General features: G+C 33.6%; 2 protein-coding genes across 2 annotated transcripts; both read right to left on the bottom strand.

Annotated features, from left to right (window-relative positions):
• Nucleotides 1-14424: 14424 nt before the first annotated feature.
• On the bottom strand, nt 14425-18157 carry LOC116112856 (beta-glucuronosyltransferase GlcAT14B-like). Its single transcript, XM_031398984.1, has 4 exons — nt 17497-18157; nt 17215-17290; nt 17009-17124; nt 14425-15431 (listed from the first exon to the last, which is right to left on the bottom strand). The coding sequence occupies exons 1-4, from the start codon at nt 18089-18091 to the stop codon at nt 14917-14919; spliced, it is 1302 nt and encodes a 433-aa protein (XP_031254844.1). The 5' UTR covers nt 18092-18157; the 3' UTR covers nt 14425-14916.
• Nucleotides 18158-18602: 445 nt separating this feature from the next.
• On the bottom strand, nt 18603-20111 carry LOC116112868 (beta-glucuronosyltransferase GlcAT14B-like). Its single transcript, XM_031398995.1, has 3 exons — nt 19354-20111; nt 19072-19147; nt 18603-18981 (listed from the first exon to the last, which is right to left on the bottom strand). Exons 1-3 carry the CDS (start codon nt 19946-19948, stop codon nt 18795-18797), a joined length of 858 nt encoding a protein of 285 aa, XP_031254855.1. The 5' UTR covers nt 19949-20111; the 3' UTR covers nt 18603-18794.
• Nucleotides 20112-23001: the final 2890 nt, after the last annotated feature.

Here is a 23001-nt window from a genome sequence, read left to right on the forward strand (position 1 = left end):
TCCTATGTAAAATTGTATATCTTTAAGAAAACTATTTAATAAATTATACAATTGTAAATAAGAGTATAATTATAGGAATCCTATTATTATAGGAATCCTATTAAGAATTAATATATGAATTATATTAGAAATAAAATATCCTATGTACAACCTATAAATATAGGGGTGAGAATTAATTCAAGGTTATGAGAGAATGACAATACTACACTTACAACCCAATCTCACAAACTTTCTTTCACAGCCCTGACGTGGCAGGTCGCAATTGATAAGCTTGCAATGGATCTCGCCTACCCAATTACATGCTACCACATTGAGGTTGTAAGAGAAAAATTGTAAAATTGGATTGTGAGCCAATCTTTATTGATGAGAGAACGTGAGATTTCAAGGTATTTGATGTAAGTTTTATTAAACACCATGGATAGAGTGTATTAGAAATTGGGATTTTTTCTGCTTTAGGTATTAGGTTGAGCATGTATTATAGTGTTGTGTACTCTTATATATCGTATTCATGAAACTATAATGATTTTTTCTCATCCGTGAATGTAAGGATATTATATCAAACTACGTAAATATTATATCTCTTTATTGATGTGATTTTATTTATATGTTACTAATTTTGATATATATTTCTACTGTGCGATCTCCTGGCAAAAATTAAGTATCATAATTGATTTCCTTACTTTCGAGTTGATCTTGTTCATAAGTAGGTGTAAAAGAGGTGAGAGAAAGAGCAAAAATAATTAGAGAATCTATTGAGAATAATTTATAATATAAGAAGAAATTCGTGGCAACTTTGTTATGGTACCACAAACTAAGGTCATTAATCAACTATTAACTACGTGGCTCAAATTGATGGGTCTTAGCGAAAACAGTGACAAAATGCAAATAAAAGGGTCTTATATTTGGTCATAGATCAACAACACATGGTCCTAAAACTGCTGAATATACTGACCAAAAACAATTCAGAATGAAATTTGAGAGTTCTTTGATTGCGAAATTAATCAATATATGGTCCCACGACATGGAATTGACAATTAATCAAATACTTTGCCCCTTTGTTGTAGCTAAAATTAACGTTTGAATTGAATGCATGTGACATTGACCAAGTCCTCGATGAACCTTTCAAATTATAAAATTGAGTAAATGACTTTTTCCCACCCAAGGTTTGCCTTAATGACACTTTTCTACTGAAAAAGTTTTAAAATACCACTTTCTCACCCAATGTTCATATTCCATTATCACCCAAAGCTGATTTTGGTTGATTCCGACAATGAAGTTATCTCTGTCACTACTATTTGAATATCTGGTCTCCTCTATAAAAAATCTCTCTCACTTCGACACCTGATGTTGGTCAACGCAAAGTTAGGGTTTCCTATTTTTAGCTGATTTTCGGCTAATTCCGATGGTGAATATTCAATCGATTACCACTATTTAATCTATCAGCCTCCACTCTACAAAAAACCTCTATTCTAGCTCCTAGTATCTCGTCAAACACCATCTGAGAAAGTGAAATGTATTTTAAGTATTAACAAAACGTAAACATTGGGTGGGAAAATGGTATTTTGAAAACTTTTTGGTGGAAAAGTGTCATTAAGGCAAACCTTGGGTAGGAAAAAGTGTTTACTTTATAAAATTAGGGTAAACTCTCTCACCTACCAAACAAAATATTTTATGAAGGAGTGTTAACCCATTGATTGAATAAGAAAGGATTGAAGACAATTCAAAGCCGATATGCGGGACAACTTGGGTGTGTTAGTTGGGTGGGAATAACGAGGTAGGATTTAAAAATTATCAAAACACTCCCTAGATTTGTTAATTTACTAAACACCCCTGTAATAAAAACATTAAAAATTACAAAAACACTCCCATCCACCCATTAAATATTGGCAGCCGACCACCACTACAGGAGGATAGTCGAAGTCATCGTATCGACGCACAAATAGTTAGATATGACCGGTCGTGAGTCGAGATGGCCTTTTCTAGCCAGATCTACAGCTAGATCTGGCCATTAATGGCTAGATCTAGCTGTGTTTGGTTGTCAACAATGGCCAAAGATATAACCGTCATTGACGACTAGTTACGGCCAAAGATCTGGCCATAGATCTGATCTTTTTCGGCTAGATCTACAGTAAATCTGGCTAAAAAAGGCTATATTGGTGCACTACCAACCACATCTAGCCAGTAGCATGCAATTATACTAAATTCTGGTCACCTTCTGGCGGTGGTAGCCAGAAACTGGTAAACGTGGGTGGTGGGGGTGTTTTTGTTAATTTTTAAACTTTTTTGGGGGTAGATAGTTAAATTAAGAAGTTTAGGGGATTTAAAAAATAATTAGATAAAATATAATAATATTTTTAGAATAGAGAAACAAATTTGTATATTAAAAATAATAGGAATATGATTAAAGGGAAAATATTGAAGTAGATTTCTGCAAAGCCTTAGGACTAATGACTATTGAGCCCACCAACCGGTATCTGAGTCAAGCCGCTAGCCTTCCATAAGGATTCGATCAAACCTTGAATTCTTCAGTTAATAAGTTAAGATGTTCGTTGACTCTCTGGAATCAAACAAGTTTAGGCGAGAGCTAAACTGAGTTTGCTTCATGAATTAATCATGAATTATGAGTTATAATCTGCTTCAGTTCACACAATGTTCACTCCTTTTACTATATATTACTCATAATTACATATATATTTTCGCTCAAATTGTTCATTATAATTTACAGTAGTAGAGCATTAATATTATTAATTTCAAGCTTAATATATTGAGCAGCCCCTAACCCTAATGGCTGTCACTCTCAAACTTAATTCAGTCCCACCTAGATTGCAAATTTGGATCATTGAATTGTCTCCAAAACAAAATCAAGACCGGCAGCTGTACCCAGCTTGTTATGGCATTAACTATTCATTTGGCAGGCTAGTCATCTAGAGACAAACATTCATTTGGAACCCCCAAAGTATAACAAAATTAATTACCAATACCTTTCAATTTAATTTCTTGAAAGAGACCTAATTTGTGGAACACATGGGAGCAAACATGGCTAGCTCTACAAAGACTAACTAATTTCTCAGTCATTTCCTGGCTGCTAACCCTCTATAAATACGCATGAAATGTATGAGCAATGCACAAGTTCATACAGAAGTTTTTGGGGTTACTGTCACATGAGAGACGGCACTAGCAAGCTAGCTTAGTGTAGTTTATTCATGGGTTATGGCTATTGATTTAGCTAGTAATTGTGACGTCTCCATGTGATAGTAACCTCGGCAACTTTTGTTCATGGCCCAAAAATTTATCTTAATATCATATAAAGAAGGGCGAGCAATGGAGAAGAGAGAGCTGAGGGTTAATGAAGAAGTTGGGGGCCTCTACTCGCAGGGGAGATGGCACCAACTATGGTTGAGTTACGAACCCAGTTGGTTCCATCCCTCTGCGAGCTGAGACCATCCAACTTTTGCTGAACCAACAAAAAAGAAGAAAAATTATTTCTATCGCATTAACCAAAGGTATTTGTGCACAATTTCTCTGTCAATTTCAGCTTCAATTCAGCTTTCCTAATTTTCATCAAGGTTACTAGACTTTTGATTGTTTTGCAGTTTACTTCATTTTTTGGGAACATGGAAATCTTCAATGAACCAAAGAATTAAGACTCTACAAGAGAGTGCAAACTCAGAATGCACAAAACCCTTAACCCTTTTTCAGGACTTTATACCTATTATTAATTGAACTATAAATAAGCCCTATTTATAAATTAATCTTTTATTTTTCTCTCTTTTCAGCAATATATAATATGATTACTTGTGGTGCACGTGTATATATATGCTACCAAAGATTTTAAGCTTCATTTCTTTCGTCTAAATGACATCAAAGGATGATGAAGTTAGACCACTGACATTTATGGCATAGTTATACGGATAAAAATATTCATTCCAGCTGTGTTTTCATTAGCAATTAACTAATATATTTATATGGATATTGAATATATAAGTCTTGTTTTAAGGTTTTTGTACGCAAGTGAACCAATTAATTAACATGAATATGCAGCCTATCTCTCCTATAAGTCATCTCTACTTTTCTGGTTTAATTACAGGAGTTCTATAACCAGACCTCTATCCATACTTTTATTGTTGTGTAAGGGTTAAGATAAGATCCATATACAGATCAATGCTTTCATTCTACCTATATGAATTAATTACTAAATACAGAAAATATAATAGATTAAGAGCAACGAAAGGGAAATCATTGAAAAAGACTTCTGTCACATACATATAGGAGAGGTGATTCTACATATGATCAAATATATAGTCCTTCTATCCCTTAAATTAAATTTCATTCCATGGTTGAAAACAAAGTATTACTAGTTGGAGCATAAGCATGGCCGACAAGCTAATATTCATATGCTCAATTTGTTAATTAGGTTATGTTTTTATGTTCTTATCTCTTGATTATCCAGAAGTTTGTTTATTTGGTTAATTTATATCAGAAAGGTTAGAGCTACGAAATCTCACATCTCTTGTCTCCGTAATATTAATGGCCATCTTGTGGAAGATTCTTGAGTCGTTTCTGATCATATTGTGAGTTTCTATAAGGACCTCTTCAATGATGCCAATTCAACTAAGATTCTAATGTTTTGTTCTCAGTTATTCCACATTTGGTTTCAGACATAGAAAATACTTGCCTCACAGCCATTCTCACAGCTGGTGAGATTAAATCTACGGTGTTTAATATGGGTCCTGATAGTGCTCCTGGTCTAGATGGCTTTCCAAGATTGTTTTTTAAGTCCTTCTGGGATGTTGTTGGTCAAGATGCAGTCGGTTTTGTTCGACAATTCTTTGTGGATTCTTAATTACATCCTGGGGCCAATTCGAATTTGATCACTCTAATTCCAAAAGATAAAGTAAACATTACTGGGCGAACTTTCTGCTTTTGTCCCTCAAATTATTGGAGTTACAGTACAAACAAATTATAAGAGTTAATGAAAAGTGAAAACTGTTCATTCTTCACGTTCCTGACGCTACTGAAAAGTGTTGTGGAAGACTGGAAGTACGATAGGACAACGTAAATTAAAGTAAAAGATTAATGGCCTGTAAAACATAAACCATTTTACATTTAAGTTGGGATGAAATGTGTCTATATAAAGCTTCGTACGTGGCAGCCTAAAACGTACAAACTTGCAGGAACAGGGCAGTGTCAATTTGCCAGACTGCTTAAATTTCACTCGGCCAAGTGCATGCCAAGCCAAAACTCAAAATATAGATTTTATTTTTAATGTGGTCCTTCAGGAATTCAACCCATATACAAAATTACAAATATATGTCTCTTCCGGGCAAGCAGCCAAGCGATTCCGAGCCAAACTGGCTTAAATTAATTGGACCATTGGGTGCATTGAATTTGTGAAATGTTAGCATCCTCATAAATCGATAAATTAATTGTAATGGGAGGTGTGAATAAATATACACGTGCTTAATTGTTTGGTTATTCAAACGTGATTATGGGGTTGTAAAAGGAATTCCGAAGAAGATTGATGGAAGATGACTTTCATGGTAGCCATGGCCTGCAGGAGACAAGCAAGAATTAACTGATAAGATATCACATCTTCAATGTTTGTTTTGGCTAATTCAAGAATAATAATTTATCCTATCAATCACCTCAACTATTGTAACTCAATTTGCACATGCTTTTCATTAGGAATTGTTTGATTCTACTTTAGCAAAAGTTGAACAAAGCAAGTGACCTATTTGGGTTGACTAACCCTTGTGCGTCAATAACAACCACTTATGTCATTCATTCATGCATCTAAATTTCTGCAGTTCAATCAACTGTCTGCTGGCATCCAACTTATTTATCAGTTGAAAGCGAAAATGTACTGTAATATGCAATGAACATAACAAATAATATTACATATCCATGAGGCCCACAATTTTGATTTTGGTAATAGTACCACAGAAAACTCAAATTTCTATTTTCATTGTTATTAATTTTTTCTTTTTTCTGAGTAATAATCATGCATGTCCCTGCTGCCTCCAATTTTCTAGTAAGCCATCTTTTCTCTCTCTCTCTCTCTTTTAACACACTTGGGGACAGACAAGCACAAATCTCTATATACTTGTGGGCAAAAGCAAAGGACGTCAGAATCGGAGAACGATGACAAGAAGACAGACAATTTTGAGGTTTCAATGGGTTGCTTCCTGTCATAGCGGGAGAGTTGGGGCACTAGTTCCCATGTCCATCTTTTTATCAAAAACCCCCAATTGAAATCTACCTGTGCAGTCTCCAATTTGAGCTGGTATTAATTCTTCAAATTAATTAACAAGGTTATCCTTTAAGGGCACCAGCTAGCCTATGCGTTAATTAATACTAACACCCCATTAATTAGTACAATGAAAAGAAGCCAAGATGCCCTTAAATTAACTAATAGCACTAACAGATGAGATGAATGTATAATTAAATGGATAAGATTAACACTACACTAACAAACTTTTTTCATAAATTTTCTCATATAACTCTGATATGATAATTCATAATTGGTCAATTCACAACAGATCTTATATGAGTCCCACATAGATTCCAATAATTAATTATAAACTGATCAATTATAATTAAATCTTAAACCATAAATCATAAATTATCATATGAAAGTGGTAAAAGAAAGTTTATAAAAAAAATATATATATATATTGGTGTAATATTACCGAATAAATAAACATATACCGAAAACGATTTTAAAAAACTTAAGAACTGACAATGATGCTGAATAACAACACAATTAATTAATTGATACCTCATTATTAATGTTAATAAAGATGGCCTCGTGAGTAACCACCCATTATTTGCTTTAATTTTTGGCACCCACTCTCCACTTGGTCCTCGAGTTTCGCATTTATATGCCCAATTGCTTCCCGACCAAACATCGAAGGGCTATAAATTAAAGGCAGGCAGCCGCGAGAGAGAGAGAGAGAGAGAGAGAGAGAGAACATCATGCATGGAGGTTTGCGAAAGCAAGAAAGAAATTAAAAGGAGTTGAGGGAATCTTGTCGCAGGAGCGGTGGCACCTGCCTTTGTTTGTGTTAAAAAAACTGCCGCAAGTGCCGCCATCCTCCGATAAGATACTCTTCAACTTCTTGATATTATCTCACAGTCCTGGTATGTCTTCTTCATCCTCTCTTTATTTCTGAAACTTTCCCAACCTTACATATCTTAAAGCAATGTATATATTACGTGGTTCAGATTTGATCAAGAGGTACGCAAATATAACTCGATCTTCCTTCATTATATATCTTTAATGTCTTCTTGTTCAGCTTCTCATATCATAAGCTTGAGGTCCATGAAATAAATCCATGGTGATTGATACGTTTATTTTATCTTTTCTTCCATTCGTTTTTCTGTGTTCCAACAAGAACCATTATCGTTTTCTTGTCATAGGACATATTTTTTTGTTGTTATACGGCTTGTGGTCCAATCATTATTAATTTAAATTAATGCTAGATAATATATATATATATATATATATATATATATATATACCAGGTCAAACATGGATCATGTAGATGGAGTTTGAGGCTAGAGTTGGATGAAGAAGATATTGTATAGATTTTTTTTTAAATAAATAATAATAATTGAGGTTTCATTGTTTCATCAACCACATGACATCATGGTATGAGATAAGAGGATTTCAAAACTTAGTATTGAAAAGGTGGTGCTAGTAGCCACCAGCTAGCTAGCTGTTCCACGTTGACAACTCAAATAGATTATCATCAATAGTAAATTTCAATTATATATATAATTCATATAGCAAACTCATCTGGGTTTTATAGAAATCAGGACATCTGCATATATAAGAGAATTATGGGTCAATTAATCGTATTCTGGAATCTGTATAAGCTTATAGTGCCTTCCCCTAATACGACCTGATCCCTCGCTATTATCGTTTTGATTATCTTATGCATGTGTGTGGTCTTTAATTTGCACATGTGCATATATGTTTGTGTATGTAAAATTTACTTAAAAGCATACAATTGAAACAGGAACTATGTAACATGTACCTGTGGAGCTATGGAGGAAGAAGCCAAAGATTCCTATATCAGCTCTCAGATTGGCCTTTTGATGTACTTTAAACATATTCAAATTCTCAGTCTTATGTTGATGAAGAAGATGAGATACAGAACCTCAGTAGCGGCTAGGATGATAACATTGAGATATACTAGGAATCTCTCTCTGTCTCTCTCTCTTTAAGAAAAAGTTGATGTCCAGATGCAAGGGTGCAATTCTTGGGGCCATTTTTATTGTTCACATGTGTTAGGAACCCACTCTAATAACTCAATAATTTGGGTTGGGCCATGGGTCTTTCATGGGCTTGGGTAGAACTCTCCTTGGAAAACCGGCTTGCCAAGGGAGGGTGCCCAAGCTTTTATAACCCACATGCCCACCCTTTTTCCTTTCAATGTGGGATCCCAACAACATGATTCAGAGCAAGAATGCCAATCATGGATTTTTTTTAAAAAAAAAAAAAAAAAAGCATTAAAAATTAAGAGCAATGATGATTCTCTTATCTTATAAAAAGAAAAAGCAGCAAGCTTATGTCATGGATGGATTAGAACATTAACTTAATTAATGTCCCCACTGGGTATTAAGAATTAATGAATTTCAATAGTATTTGTATAAATTTGTGTATATCTCAACTAATCCTTTGAGATTTGAAGTTAAAAGTCAGGTAAATCCCCGGAGTGATCATTCCTATTAATGCATGTGAGAACTTAAATTTAAGAACTCATGTTAAACCTTTTCACTCTTTTACCATCAGGGCGTTGGTGATTTTTTACATCGGTATTATTAGATATATTTATTATTCCTTAGATACCCCGAATATTATTTCAGTCTTCTCCTCTAATATGTGATTATTTATTCTGTCCTGCTAAAATCTTATTTTCTAATGAATTTGTCTCTCTTCAAATATACAATTTGGCAATTTGCAGTAGCAAATGGATCCTGTCACTTAACTTTTATATGTATTAATATATAATCTATTACTATTCCTCGGGGTTTTATGAAGAGAAAATTAACTACAAGTTGGAGAATCTTTGGTGAGCTGTGCATCAACAGGTCATATCTGGCAACTTAATTATAAATATGATCACTTTTGAGGATGATTAGCTCGGGAAACTCAAAACTATATATCCACTCAGAATAAAACACATGCTCTCTTATGTGGTGTAAATTGATTAATCAACTCCCTTCGCTCATTAGGCTATTACTATTGCCAACCTTTATCCACAAAAGTCTAAAGCTACAACTGAAAAGGAACGTTTAAAAGCTTTTTGTCTGTAGTGTTTGTAAGTAGATAAATAATGAAACTTTGATTCCTCCATTAGCTCCTTTTACGGGGCTCTGGGAAATGGATATTCAAGTAAATTTCTGTGTCTTGTGGCCTTTAGTCATTTTTCTATGAGTTTAACAACTTTTTCCTACCCAAATAATGGTTTAATAACACTTTTCTATCTACAGACTTTTAAAATATCATTTTATTATCTAAATTTATATTTAGATGATAAACAAAGAATAAACTCGATCCAGACTATTGAGACTTTTAAAGAGATGAGACCGATGAGTCTTTTGATGGTAGAATGTTAAATTTTAGTAGTTACGATTTATTAGAATTTGATTTGGGAGAGGCGGTTGTGTAAACCCTAATTGTTTGATTGGCGATGATTGATGGGTACGACGAGAATAGGGTTTAAGAGGTTTTAATGAGTGATGAACGAGAAAGACAATAATGGTAATGTAGAGTCGCAACGAAGTCATAATAAAAAATAAAATATTAATTTGGGTAATAAAATGATATTTTAAAACTCTATGAGTGAAAAAATATCATTAAACTATTATTTGAGTGGGAAAAAGCCGTTTACTCTTTTTTATGGACAGAAGAGTTGGATCTGCCAGAATCCCTTTATGGTCTTCATCAATTTTGTGGCACACTTAAAAATAAGTAATCCATCCGTATATATATAAGCCAAAATTTATTTAATATTTTAAGTTTTTGGGTCAAGTTGTTTCTTAACGTAGGTGGAATCTCATGTGTGCGGCGTCTTGTTCTCTTATCTTGGTTGTATAATTGTTTAGCTCTGTGAGCTATGGTCCCAGAGTTTATTTGTATTCACTAAGGTTCCTCAGGTTTTTCCCTTCTTCCTGGCTTTTCGGGAAGTTTAATTATTATATTTGCCATGCGCTGCCTCTTACAATATATCAGTTAGAAAATCATTTTCATTTCTTTTTCAAAGTCACGTTTCTTTGTTATTATATGATATATGCATCTGTCGTATCCATTCTGCCGATTAATCAAATCATTGAACTGGTCATTAAAACATTATGGGGATAAAAAAGATAATACATTGTTAGTTTCATCTACCTAAACCTAAATTTCATTCATCATCGTATAACACCATTGTTACAGATTAAAACCAAAATTTTAAAAATGAAATCCGCCCCATTAGGGTCAAACGAGATTCTCTCTCAGCTGCTCCAGCTCATTAAATCGTTGACAAATTATATATATACATATAAAATTCATTATATAGCTAACTCCTTCCCTCAATACCACCTTCCTGTTATAAAGTTAGCAACAATTAATTTATATATATTTGTGTATTAATTTGCGTAGATAAGAGAGAAAAGGAAAGGGTGAGAACTTGGATTTTGGCAAGAACGCTTAGAGCAGTTCAACAAGGCAAAAAGAACCAGCTGTTCAACTTTGCTTGTTGACTTATTCTCGATTATATATGAAGAATCTAAGGCGAAGAAGAAGCGATGAATGTTGATTAGAAAGAAAGATTTACAGAGACTTCTGTCGGAGGAGAGATGGTGCTTGCATGCCTCGCTATCTGCATCCATCACACCTACATGTAAGCATTATCTCTCCTCGACTGAAGCCTCTCCATTTCTTCCATTTCTGACAATATCTCATTACAAACCCACCTTCCTAATCTACTTCATGAGAGATTAACAGGGTAAGCATCTTCTTAACTTGTTCTTGAGTTCATCTGTTATTATTTCTTTTACCATATTCGATTGAGCTTTATATCAAAGCAGTATCATCGATCTCTCAATCCCAGTACATTTCTTTACCTTTCATGATTCCTTTATTCAGATTCGATAGTCGTGCTTCTGTCGTCCTATAAAACAACAACAAAGTTAAGCTGGATATGCTATTTTATTAATTGCATGGTTCTTTTATTAATTACTAATATGACATTACTGAATGATTTTCATAATCTTTATATAATTTATTAAATTTTAAAGTTCAACTTTAAATTTTTTAATCCAACCATGATATCACATCAATATGTTTTTAATTATGATTGGTTTGTCCTTAGCTCATGGAACTTGTGTTTTATATATATATATATATATATATATATAGGCATCAAATAGGGAGATATGGGTGCAAATCCAATTCGTGTATTCATTTCCAGATTAGATTGAGAGGCCGCGGAGCTGAAGATGGCCCCAATATAGGCACCTAAATGGGCCTACGGAGCCGGTGATCTGTTTGGCCGAAGATCCTCCCTCACTTTACCAAGCGTGCAGGCAATTTCTCCTTCCTATATATATAGACGTGTATGACACTATGTCACTATCGGGGTTCTTTTGATGAATCGTAAAACTATAGGACTTTCTGTTGTCGAGTAAAACTACAGGGGGTTTCCATAAGCGTAACCAGAGTCTAGAGGCCAGGGGGGGTTTTTTGAACGAGCGTAAAACTACAGGGATTCGTTAAGATTAAGATTTTTGACTGCTTTTCAAGCTCGGAAGGAGATGACTCAGTCAGCCTTCAACTTCAATCTCTTGCTAAAACTTTCTTTTTCAAACTGATACTGCTTTTTAGTCAAAAGAATTCATGTCTGATTGCATTAATTGGCACCATCCAATTAACGTGCTGATTGAGGATTAAATCACCAATAATACAAGTAAATAATAAAATTTATGAATCCATATATATATATATATTGTTAATTACCCTCATTACTTGCATATAGATCATATAGTTTGTACGGAGTCAGTCTTTTTGTCAGTCTCCACTATTATTATGTTCTCAATGACCACAAAGAGAGGATAGTTTTATATGATTATTCTGTAAAAGCAGTCTATAATCAATCAATTAGAAAACGTGTGTATTTATGTTAACATAATTCATTTGTATGATTGTATATGCAACGGATGCAAGAGTACTGTCTCTCTTCGACAAGAGTCCTCCTCAAACCTTCTGATTAATCCTTTAATGGAAACAATCTGTTAAATCTCTTGTTTTTGAACTAAATTATTCTCCATGCAAGCTATTCCTCAAGGTATGACGACCCAGCTTTTGCTTGCTTCAAGAACACAAGGTTTGTACAATTGATTTTGTGTGTGTTTTTGTCATTTTATGATCTTATTTTGAGTCTTGCACTATCTTTTCTTTTCTGTCAATGTAGGTACACTCTCTAAAAATGACCATCTTCACAAGTGTGAGCAGTACTTTAGAGTGTATATCATCTGACAGATATTTTTCCTCAATCACACATCACACACCTGTTTTTCTTTTTGGACAATATTATTCTTTGTTGATATTCTGTTTTATGCCGTTCCACTTGTCCACTTTCTATTCGTTGCGTAAGAAAAAGAATATTACTTTTGTTCGTGGTCCCAAATTTCTTGTGCAAAAAGAAAAACGCAAAAGTTTTACTTTTAACTTTTTTGTCTCCCAACCCTAGTCACTTTGTTCTCTCTATATTCATACTTTTCTGGTGTCATCCTTAAGAAACCTAATTGACTCTAATTCATCATTGAATATCTTATAAGATTTTTGTTTTCATTTATGGTTTCTCATATGTTTTGGTAGGCTTAAAATTATCTTCTCTTACATTGTCTTTGTTGTAACGATCCTGGAACATGGTTCCATGTTGATGCTTGGATGTGTGCAAGCTGCTATTCCAAAGATTGGTCTTCGTTGTTGAAACTTGTGAGGAGTTCAAGCGCGACCTGGTGGTCTCGTGTGTGAAGGTTGCCATGGTGGCTTGAAGTTCAAGCGAAAAAGAGAAGATTGATGTGTTGAAAACATGGAGTGTTTTGCAACTATACTTTTCTTGCATTGTATTTGAACTCATACGTTTATATAGTGAATTTGCTTCTTCTGGACTTGGTCTTATGGATGTAGACATGTTACCGAACCATGTAAAAATGAGTGTGTTCTTTTCTTAATTTGATGGATGTTTCTTTTATGCTTTAAACAAATCTTGTACACAATATGAACAAGCAACCCATTCCGCATAAGTTTTAATCACTTGGTAATCCTTTAAAACTTTCAAATTCTTCATATTCTTACACATATGAGGTTATACATATGTTAATTGAACTAGTTGTGTTTGTGGTTTCTTAATTTAAAGCTGGCAATCAATCAAAAGAGCTAGTTTCAGAATATGAAATGTCTAATGTTTTTTTACTTGATAAACTAATTGGATTGTTACGAGTAGAACGAACGGTATGCGTTTCAGAAGCAGGGATTTGTTATCAAGATACATTGTAGTGAACGACGAGAACATCTCTAAATACTCAAAGTTTTATATCTGAAGCAAGCTTTCAAGAAAAATAACTCTCCGTGATGGGTTGGTTTAAAGGTTTGAATGAGAACATTCATTGTCTGGGGATGATTCCCTTCGATACTGGATTCAAAGGATTAGCAGTGAGTTTATTATTGTATATCATGTTGTCCGTTTGTTAATAAACCATTTATTTATGTATTAGTGACTCTTTTGACCGTAATTGGTGTTGTTGAATGGGGCTGTATTGTGAGAAATAAATAACATTGTCCGGTTTAAAATATATAAAATCCAAATTGGGTTACGAATAAAAAGATATGTGGTGTCATGAACAAGGCCCAAAATCCTAAAACTTAGTGCTACACAAATACCCAACATCACCTCAATCCAACGTAGTTTCATTACTGTAACGATCCAATGGTCGAATTTAATTTTTTTTATTTTGATAATCAAAGTGCTTAATCAAGTTTGCTTATACCTCAACTAATCTCGAGATCTATTAAACACTCTACAAACTTAAAAAATCAGATAAATCATAGTGTTATTGTGATAAATAACCTCAAGGTTTAAACTCAAACACTCAAGAAATGAAATAAACATTTTTAACCATCACGTCAATCCCTTCAAGTTATAATTTAATTTCACTACCGAGATTCTATTACGTTTGAGATAACAAAAAACGTTACCTCTCAATTGAACCATTAAATCTACTTAAACGACTCTCGACTTCGGACTCGGTGGTCCAACAATGGCCTAAAATCATAACCATAAACCAATACCAAGTCATCACAATAAACCTAGACGTTTCTTTTGCCTGATATGGAAATGGTATCAACGATCAGATCAACCATACAGTTAATAACCGAGCAAGTAGAAGCAACTCATTAATACACAAGGCAAATAACAAAATTTTCTAAGAATTTTCGTTTGTTATATGACCTTTTCCGTGAATTTTCTTTTTCTAACACTATTTCAGTCAAATGCTCTTCCATTACATCAAAGTCCTGAACAAGCTTGGTGTTGGATCAAGGCAAATGCGTGTACTAAATGAAAAGGGCAAAGAAATTGGGATACTAAGACAGATAAGCTCGGTCACTTACACCGGAATATTACAGGTGTACTCCTGGGTCTGTAGCTGAAATCTTTCCGGCAAATCCATCTCTTTCGTGTGACTGTATAAACCAACCAGAGAATCCACCCCTATAAACCAGAGATCGTGTATACTTTCTGCATGCTTAATTTCTATCTCCCCTACTAGTAGGTAAACTGATTACTTGGTCATATCCGTCTTCTGATATAGACTAACCCAAAATATATGGGAAGCACCTGCTAAAGTTGACTTAGGTTCTTGTTACTTGCACTGTCTTGGCCGGAATTTCTCACTTGATAACAGAGAGCTTATCAAATTTTCAAGCCGTTTTGCTCCAGGGCCAGGCCTGAGGCTAGTGACATTACCAATAAGAGAACACGGATCTGTTCCGTTTGCCCCTGTTCCTATGCACCAACCACCAGGAGTAGCCATTCCTGGACCTCGGGACAAGAGCTCAGAATCAATTTTGTCAAGCACAGGATTGTCGCGAGGGAACTTCCTCGCAAATGGGGCATTGCTGTCAACCATCCTTTTCATGTCAGCAACGTTAAGGTAGTGAGGATGCTGCTTAGGAGGGTTGTCCCATGATATGAAATGGAGGTCAGTATTGACAGTGGTGTTACGAAACTCTTGAGCATTACAAATGACAGTGTGGAAGTAACCTTCTGGAGATGATAAGAAATTTGAATAGTACATAAGGACAGTCCGTGGTAGGTTGTCCCATCCCCAGATGCAGTAATCAATAAAAGGCCGAGAAAGTGCCATCCAAGCAGAACCTATGACAGAAAAATGTATACGTTTGGTTTCAGCAACCCACCCACAAAAAGTAATATGATTTGCAACTGGGACCTAGTAAGAACCTCAAGTGTCAAGCACCATTCAAGTATATGAGCTTTGTTCAAACCCGACTTAAGGAAGACAAGCTACTAAACATAACCTAGTAGAGGCTAATAGAAACAAAGTATCAAACTAGTAAAGGGACAGGAACTACAATTCTGAAATTAACAAATGAAATTTACCAATGACTGATGAAATATGAAATATCACATGATAGTTGAGAATAACATACACTATTGTGAAGCAATTAGAGAACAAATGGTCAAATCATCTCACAAAGTAAATGCAACTTGAGCAAAGATATGATCTTAGAAAATATTGTGATCCCTATGAACAAGCAAAGCTATAGAAAATCAATGCTATGCACCTATCCTAAAGGGCAAGTTACATCATAGCATCACATAATAATTCATTCAACATGCTTCTTCCAAATAACTTCACGTAAAAAGACAGTCAAAATAGGTGATGAGTTCCCCAAACTTGTCGCCCAACTAAATTATTACTCACTTTCCCTTCCATTCTGTTCTAATATATAATTTGTGCAAAAACAGTAATCATCTCTAAGAAGGTATTTATATATGTTTCAAGCGCATAAGGGGTAGCAAAATGTTACACAAAAGTGCATGATTCAGCTGAATGCAGGTAACATGTATAATGACCTTGATGCTGTGGGTTCTAACCTTGAAGAATCAGATCAACTAATTTTAACATGACAACAACTAAAAAGTGGGTCATTTACCATTACTAGGATTACAAGGCCGAGTATTAGAAAGAATGTCGAAGTCATAAAGGACAAGAATTCCCTACTAAATTTTACCTTGTTCAAATTATTTGAGAAAAGTTATATATTGTTTCCTTAATTCTGCAACTGTTGGTAAAGAAGAAAAAATAAGACTCATCCCAGCCAGCATAACACCTGTATTTTGACAAAAAACCTGCCAACCCTCCAGTTATAATTTTCATTCCAACTAATGCTAAATTCACAACATGAATCTACCTATTCAGATAACATGGAAAACTTGTATGATTTTAAGCAGCTCTTCAACATATCTGTCCCCTGTTTTAGATCAAAATTTGGATTTAGTTCTCTGAACTGTCTCAACTTTTCTAAGAATTCCCATTTCAATTGAGATCCCAAACAAAAATCATATTTTACCAAACTCATGCAAAATTGATGCATCCACACTATATTATGAGAAAGATATCCATATATTATGATTCAGTCAATGGACCCTGACACTGTTAGAACCTTCATAATTATCAATGGCAGTAAACTAAAAAACGCCTGCACAACTCAGCAGCTCTCAACCATTTATCTTGCATAAGTTCCCAGTTTTCTTGACAACTTTTTCAAAATCTCATCTTCACATTGACAAACAAGTTCACAAGTGAAAATTTAAAACGAAACAAATTTCAAACAATGTACAAAATAAATAGATAATAAGTCATAGTAAGAGACATAAACAAGAGTATTTATGCATAAACAAAAACCACTTAAAAAAGCTAAAATTTGCACCTGTAAAGAGTTTGAATGCAGATGGTACACTCCTCTTCTGTGTAACCCAAAATACATCAGCTTTCTTTGTCATATACAACCCTGGATCTACAATTATCGGTTTCGCCCTCTGGAACCTACCACACGCACAATCAGACTACACAAGTGAGGTCCAAAATTAAAATCAAAACCAACAAAAACACAAAACAAAGTGAATCAAAACTCACTCTTTCCACCCAATATTACTAGTATGATCAATGAAATTCAGATCCCTCGGCAAATAGGAAAACGTATGCAGGAGATCTAACAAGCACAAACCCACGGAAACAAACCAAAATTAATCAAAAACAGATCGAAACTCAGATTAAAAAACCACAATTTAACAACAAAAAACACCTCACTTCACTAATCACAGTTAGATCAATCCCACCGAACTTAATCAAAACTAAACCAAACCCAGATTCACAAACATCATTAATCTCAAAAAAAGAAAAACAAAATTCACTAACCATCTTGAGTCACAAGTGGATAATCAGACGCACTAAGATTAATAAACCAATCCCATTCTCCACCTTCCCTCAACAAAATAGCAGCCCCATGTAACGTATTGGCTACCATTGTCGGGCCTCTATAAGTCACGAGATTGGCCTTAGCAATCACCTTAACATTCCCAAATTGCACAAATAAAGGGTGCTCATTGACAAAGTTCTTTAGATCTAAACGCTCGGCATCAGACGACGCCCTATCCAAATGAAGAACATAAACATTATTTGGATGATACAGCGCCAAAAGAGTGCGTTTTATCATGTTACCGTCGCCCACAGATCCAGAGATCATGTAAGCGAAACGCGGAGGCGGAGGGAGGTTTAAAATGGGAATAGTCTGAAGTTTAGATTCAACAAAAACTGAAGACCCAGAAAACGAAATTGAACGATAAAAAGGCAGAAACGGAGTGCCGTCTGGTGAAGTTAAAGTGGTGAGAAAGAGGAGGAACAAAGAGACTATTGAGCCGATTGCCAGAGGGAAAATCCATTTTCTTTCGACTGTCGTTTGGTGAGTATTGTTGTGTCGTATTTGCATGTAATAAGTCTTTAGTTTCTTCATTTTGTTTCAGCTCAGAGTCAGCTTGAAATGGTTCGTTTTGAGGGGTTTTTGTAGGTGAAGAAGAAGAAGAAGAAGAAGGGAGAAGACAAAGAGACTCACGCCGTGAATGACTCGGAAAATCATATGAACACTTGGAAAACAATTTTGTTTTTCTGAGGGGGGGTATTTGCAAGAAAATGAAACTTTCTGTTTTTTTGAGAATGTTGAAAATNAATTTTCATTCCAACTAATGCTAAATTCACAACATGAATCTACCAATTCAGATAACATGGAAAACTTGTATGATTTTAAGCAGCTCTTCAACATATCTGTCCCCTGTTTTAGATCAAAATTTGGATTTAGTTCTCTGAACTGTCTCAACTTTTCTAAGAATTCCCATTTCAATTGAGATCCCAAATAAAAATCATATTTTACCAAACTCATGCAAAATTGATGCATCCACACTATATTATGAGAAAGATATCCATATATTATGATTCAGTCAATGGACCCTGACACTGTTAGAACCTTCATAATTATCAATGGCAGTAAACTAAAAAACGCCTGCACAACTCAGCAGCTCTCAACCATTTATCTTGCATAAGTTCCCAGTTTTCTTGACAACTTTTTCAAAATCTCATCTTCACATTGACAAACAAGTTCACAAGTGAAAATTTAAAACGAAACAAATTTCAAACAATGTACAAAATAAATAGATAATAAGTCATAGTAAGAGACATAAACAAGAGTATTTATGCATAAACAAAAACCACTTAAAAAAGCTAAAATTTGCACCTGTAAAGAGTTTGAATGCAGATGGTACACTCCTCTTCTGTGTAACCCAAAATACATCAGCTTTCTTTGTCATATACAACCCTGGATCTACAATTATCGGTTTCGCCCTCTGGAACCTACCACACGCACAATCAGACTACACAAGTGAGGTCCAAAATTAAAATCAAAACCAACAAAAACACAAAACAAAGTGAATCAAAACTCACTCTTTCCACCCAATATTACTAGTATGATCAATGAAATTCAGATCCCTCGGCAAATAGGAAAACGTATGCAGGAGATCTAACAAGCACAAACCCACGGAAACAAACCAAAATTAATCAAAAACAGATCGAAACTCAGATTAAAAAACCACAATTTAACAACAAAAAACACCTCACTTCACTAATCACAGTTAGATCAATCCCACCGAACTTAATCAAAACTAAACCAAACCCAGATTCACAAACATCATTAATCTCAAAAAAAGAAAAACAAAATTCACTAACCATCTTGAGTCACAAGTGGATAATCAGACGCACTAAGATTAATAAACCAATCCCATTCTCCACCTTCCCTCAACAAAATAGCAGCCCCATGTAACGTATTGGCTACCATTGTCGGGCCTCTATAAGTCACGAGATTGGCCTTAGCAATCACCTTAACATTCCCAAATTGCACAAATAAAGGGTGCTCATTGACAAAGTTCTTTAGATCTAAACGCTCGGCATCAGACGACGCCCTATCCAAATGAAGAACATAAACATTATTTGGATGATACAGCGCCAAAAGAGTGCGTTTTATCATGTTACCGTCGCCCACAGATCCAGAGATCATGTAAGCGAAACGCGGAGGCGGAGGGAGGTTTAAAATGGGAATAGTCTGAAGTTTAGATTCAACAAAAACTGAAGACCCAGAAAACGAAATTGAACGATAAAAAGGCAGAAACGGAGTGCCGTCTGGTGAAGTTAAAGTGGTGAGAAAGAGGAGGAACAAAGAGACTATTGAGCCGATTGCCAGAGGGAAAATCCATTTTCTTTCGACTGTCGTTTGGTGAGTATTGTTGTGTCGTATTTGCATGTAATAAGTCTTTAGTTTCTTCATTTTGTTTCAGCTCAGAGTCAGCTTGAAATGGTTCGTTTTGAGGGGTTTTTGAAGGTGAAGAAGAAGAAGAAGAAGAAGGGAGAAGACAAAGAGACTCACGCCGTGAATGACTCGGAAAATCATATGAACACTTGGAAAACAATTTTGTTTTTCTGAGGGGGGGTATTTGCAAGAAAATGAAACTTTCTGTTTTTTGAGAATGTTGAAAATGTTTTTCTGAAAACAGGTGAATTTGTTTTTCTTTTTCTTATAATAATTATTATTATTCAAAATAAGTTTAATTAAATAATTAATTGTCTGTTAAAATAATAAATATTGTACGTAGTTGAAATAATAATATTTCTATTTAAATTAGTTGAAATTGATTTTTAAAAAATTGAGAAAATTATGTGTAATGGGTTTCTAAAGAAACATGTTTTTTCTGTAAATGGTATTTTTTTTACTAAAAAATATATTTAAAATGTTTTTGGAAAATAGATTTTATATATAAAATTTTAAATCAAAGTAGTTGCCAAATATAATCCAAAGTTTGTATATATCATTACGTTCTTGTATGATAAATTTATTTTAGCATATAATTTTAGATATTATTTATAAAATTAATCTTATTGTAAAAGCTATTAAATATTATAAAGTTTTGAGGTACGTCATTAAGAGAATCGAAATAGATTAGTCAACACATGGATTCATTAATTATTTGATTAATTTAGTGTATGATTGGCCATTGAAAGGGTGTTTATTACTAGAATTATATAATTAGGATTTACTTAATTTTCAAGTTCTAAGCATATCTATGGTGATCATATATAATAAATTGATAACCATTGATTAATTAAATTATCAAATTTTTAATTAATTATAATATTATAATATGACAACTTATGGCATATTAAGAAACGGAAGTGTTTTATAATCAAACTTAAATTAATAACAAAAACAAACTTAGAGTCATACTAATTATTTAATTAATTATTTTAATGCAAACAAGATTTATGAATCAAAGTCATATCATATTAATATTTACTTTGACTCTTTTGTTACATTTAATGTTAAAATTAACCTATTCAAAAACTCATTTTCACTCTATGTAATATAATATTATATATATATTTGTATCTATTTTTAAGGATGAATCAAAGATCAACGAACGACAAAAATTTGGATCTAGAGTGTTTTGATTTCAGGGTATGGTTTGGATCTAGGGTATAAATTATATTATATTTTTTAGTACGAATAAAAAAACTTCATTTTCAATCTATGTTATTAGTTGTGACTTATTAGAATACAATATTGGATCTGGGGTGTTTTGATTTTGGGGTATGAAATTTGGATCTGGATTTGATGTAGTTTAGGAGGGGGGATGGAGTTTGGATCTAGTGGAGGTTGAGGTATCGGAAACGCACCCGACGGAATGTATTTCGGTCAAATAAGATTAGGATTTTGAATGATCATTTACTCTTTAACCGTTACATTAAACAACTTTTTATTATTTAAGAGTGAAATTTGGAATATACGAAACAAGAATAGAACTTACCACTTCATAACTTGTGTGGGAACATGTCGGTTACTTTTATGTAATATATATAAATTATTTTTATATATCACAAATAGAATAAAAAAATCAATGAACGGTGTTTTTTGTTATGGATATGCTGCTTTGTATAGCAATTAGCTATAGTCCTTGTAATTACTTGATTCTTATACCTAACTTAGGGTTTATCGTACGGCAGATTGACCAGGTTTTTTAAGGTCTCTTTTTTTTAGTTTTCTTTTTCTTTTTTAATAAATATTTACTTAAAAAAAAAAAATCAATGAATGACTATCAAAGGTAAGTGATTAATCGTTGACTTATTAAAAAATAGAAATCAAAACCAATTACTGATCGTATAGGAAACGTTTTACTAAATGATTTAATTATTAATAATTATATTTTATTTTTCTACTAAGAAATTAATAAAAGGTAGTAGCGTCTAGAATTCTGGTTGGGGTGGTGCGTCCTTTTACTAAAATTCAATTCCCAAAATCAATTCCACAAAAGGGGATCAATTAATAACTATGGAATTCACACTTTAATGTACCTAACAACTACATAAATAATGACATCATGAATATTAAAAGTATATGTAAATATATCACCAATCAAACTGACCAAATTACCCCTAAAAGAAATAATCCTAGCCATCCATTTTAGATTGAATTCTAAGTAAAGTGGTACCCACCTAAATGATTTTGATCTCAAGATGTATTCAAAATATAATTAAGACTTAATTGAATTAGATTATTAAAATCCAGGGCTGTCATTAGTGTTAATTAAATTAGATTATTTAAGAGACAAAGGGTGGAAAATGTTCAGATAAAAAATGGTTATTGGGTACTTTATGTAGATTTTCTAAAGCATGTGGAAATAATTTATTTGATTTTAATGCATTTAAATGAAGAAATTTATTAATATGATTTCTTATAATCGACCCATCATGAGTAGCTTAGCGATAAGAGCAAATCAAGGGGACTGCAAATAGGTAGAACTTGCAATCCAGTGTTTGATTCCTCGTTTGACATAAAGTTAATACCTGTTGCTGCTAATAGTTTGAGGTGTACGGAAGTTGGTCGAGACCCTCAGTTTTTCTAGAAAAAATATATATGAGTTCTTATAAGTAATAATTATTATATGACTATGAGAGTGAAATAACTTTGGAATTGGAATTTCCACAAAGAGAACTAAGTCAATTTTGGTAGCATTACATAGACTTCGCTCTTTCTTTAAGTCAATATATATTTTTGAAAATCTAAAGTCCATAGAATATTCAGCCTTATTTATTCCAAACAATTGAAATATTTGAAAGAGATTAAAATTGACATTTAGTTCAAATATTTGGTAAATATAATCGTCCCCCAGATGGGAAAGCGTTGAAAATAGCATTAAATTGAACCTCACGGCTATTTATTTGTATAAGAAAAACCTTCACAAAGTAATTTTATGAAACTGTTCTACATAGATATTTACAGGTGGGAAAGTGTTGAACATAGTATTAAATTAAACTTCATGAATATTC

This window comes from Pistacia vera, unplaced genomic scaffold (assembly GCF_008641045.1).
Source record: "Pistacia vera cultivar Batoury unplaced genomic scaffold, PisVer_v2 Contig67, whole genome shotgun sequence".
Classification (NCBI taxonomy): domain Eukaryota; kingdom Viridiplantae; phylum Streptophyta; class Magnoliopsida; order Sapindales; family Anacardiaceae; genus Pistacia; species Pistacia vera.

Bases quoted from the DNA above. Each gene is read 5' to 3' on its own strand.
- LOC116112856 (XM_031398984.1), bottom strand. From the start codon at position 18,091: ATGAAGAAACTAAAGACTTATTACATGCAAATACGACACAACAATACT. The intron at 17,291-17,496 runs GTTAGTGAATTT...TGTGCTTGTTAG, and splicing joins TCCACTTGTGACTCAAGATG to ATCTCCTGCATACGTTTTCC. The intron at 15,432-17,008 runs GTGCAAATTTTA...TTTCTGTCATAG, and splicing joins TGCATTCAAACTCTTTACAG to GTTCTGCTTGGATGGCACTT.
- LOC116112868 (XM_031398995.1), bottom strand. From the start codon at position 19,948: ATGAAGAAACTAAAGACTTATTACATGCAAATACGACACAACAATACT. The intron at 19,148-19,353 runs GTTAGTGAATTT...TGTGCTTGTTAG, and splicing joins TCCACTTGTGACTCAAGATG to ATCTCCTGCATACGTTTTCC. The intron at 18,982-19,071 runs GTGAGTTTTGAT...TGCGTGTGGTAG, and splicing joins AGTAATATTGGGTGGAAAGA to GTTCCAGAGGGCGAAACCGA.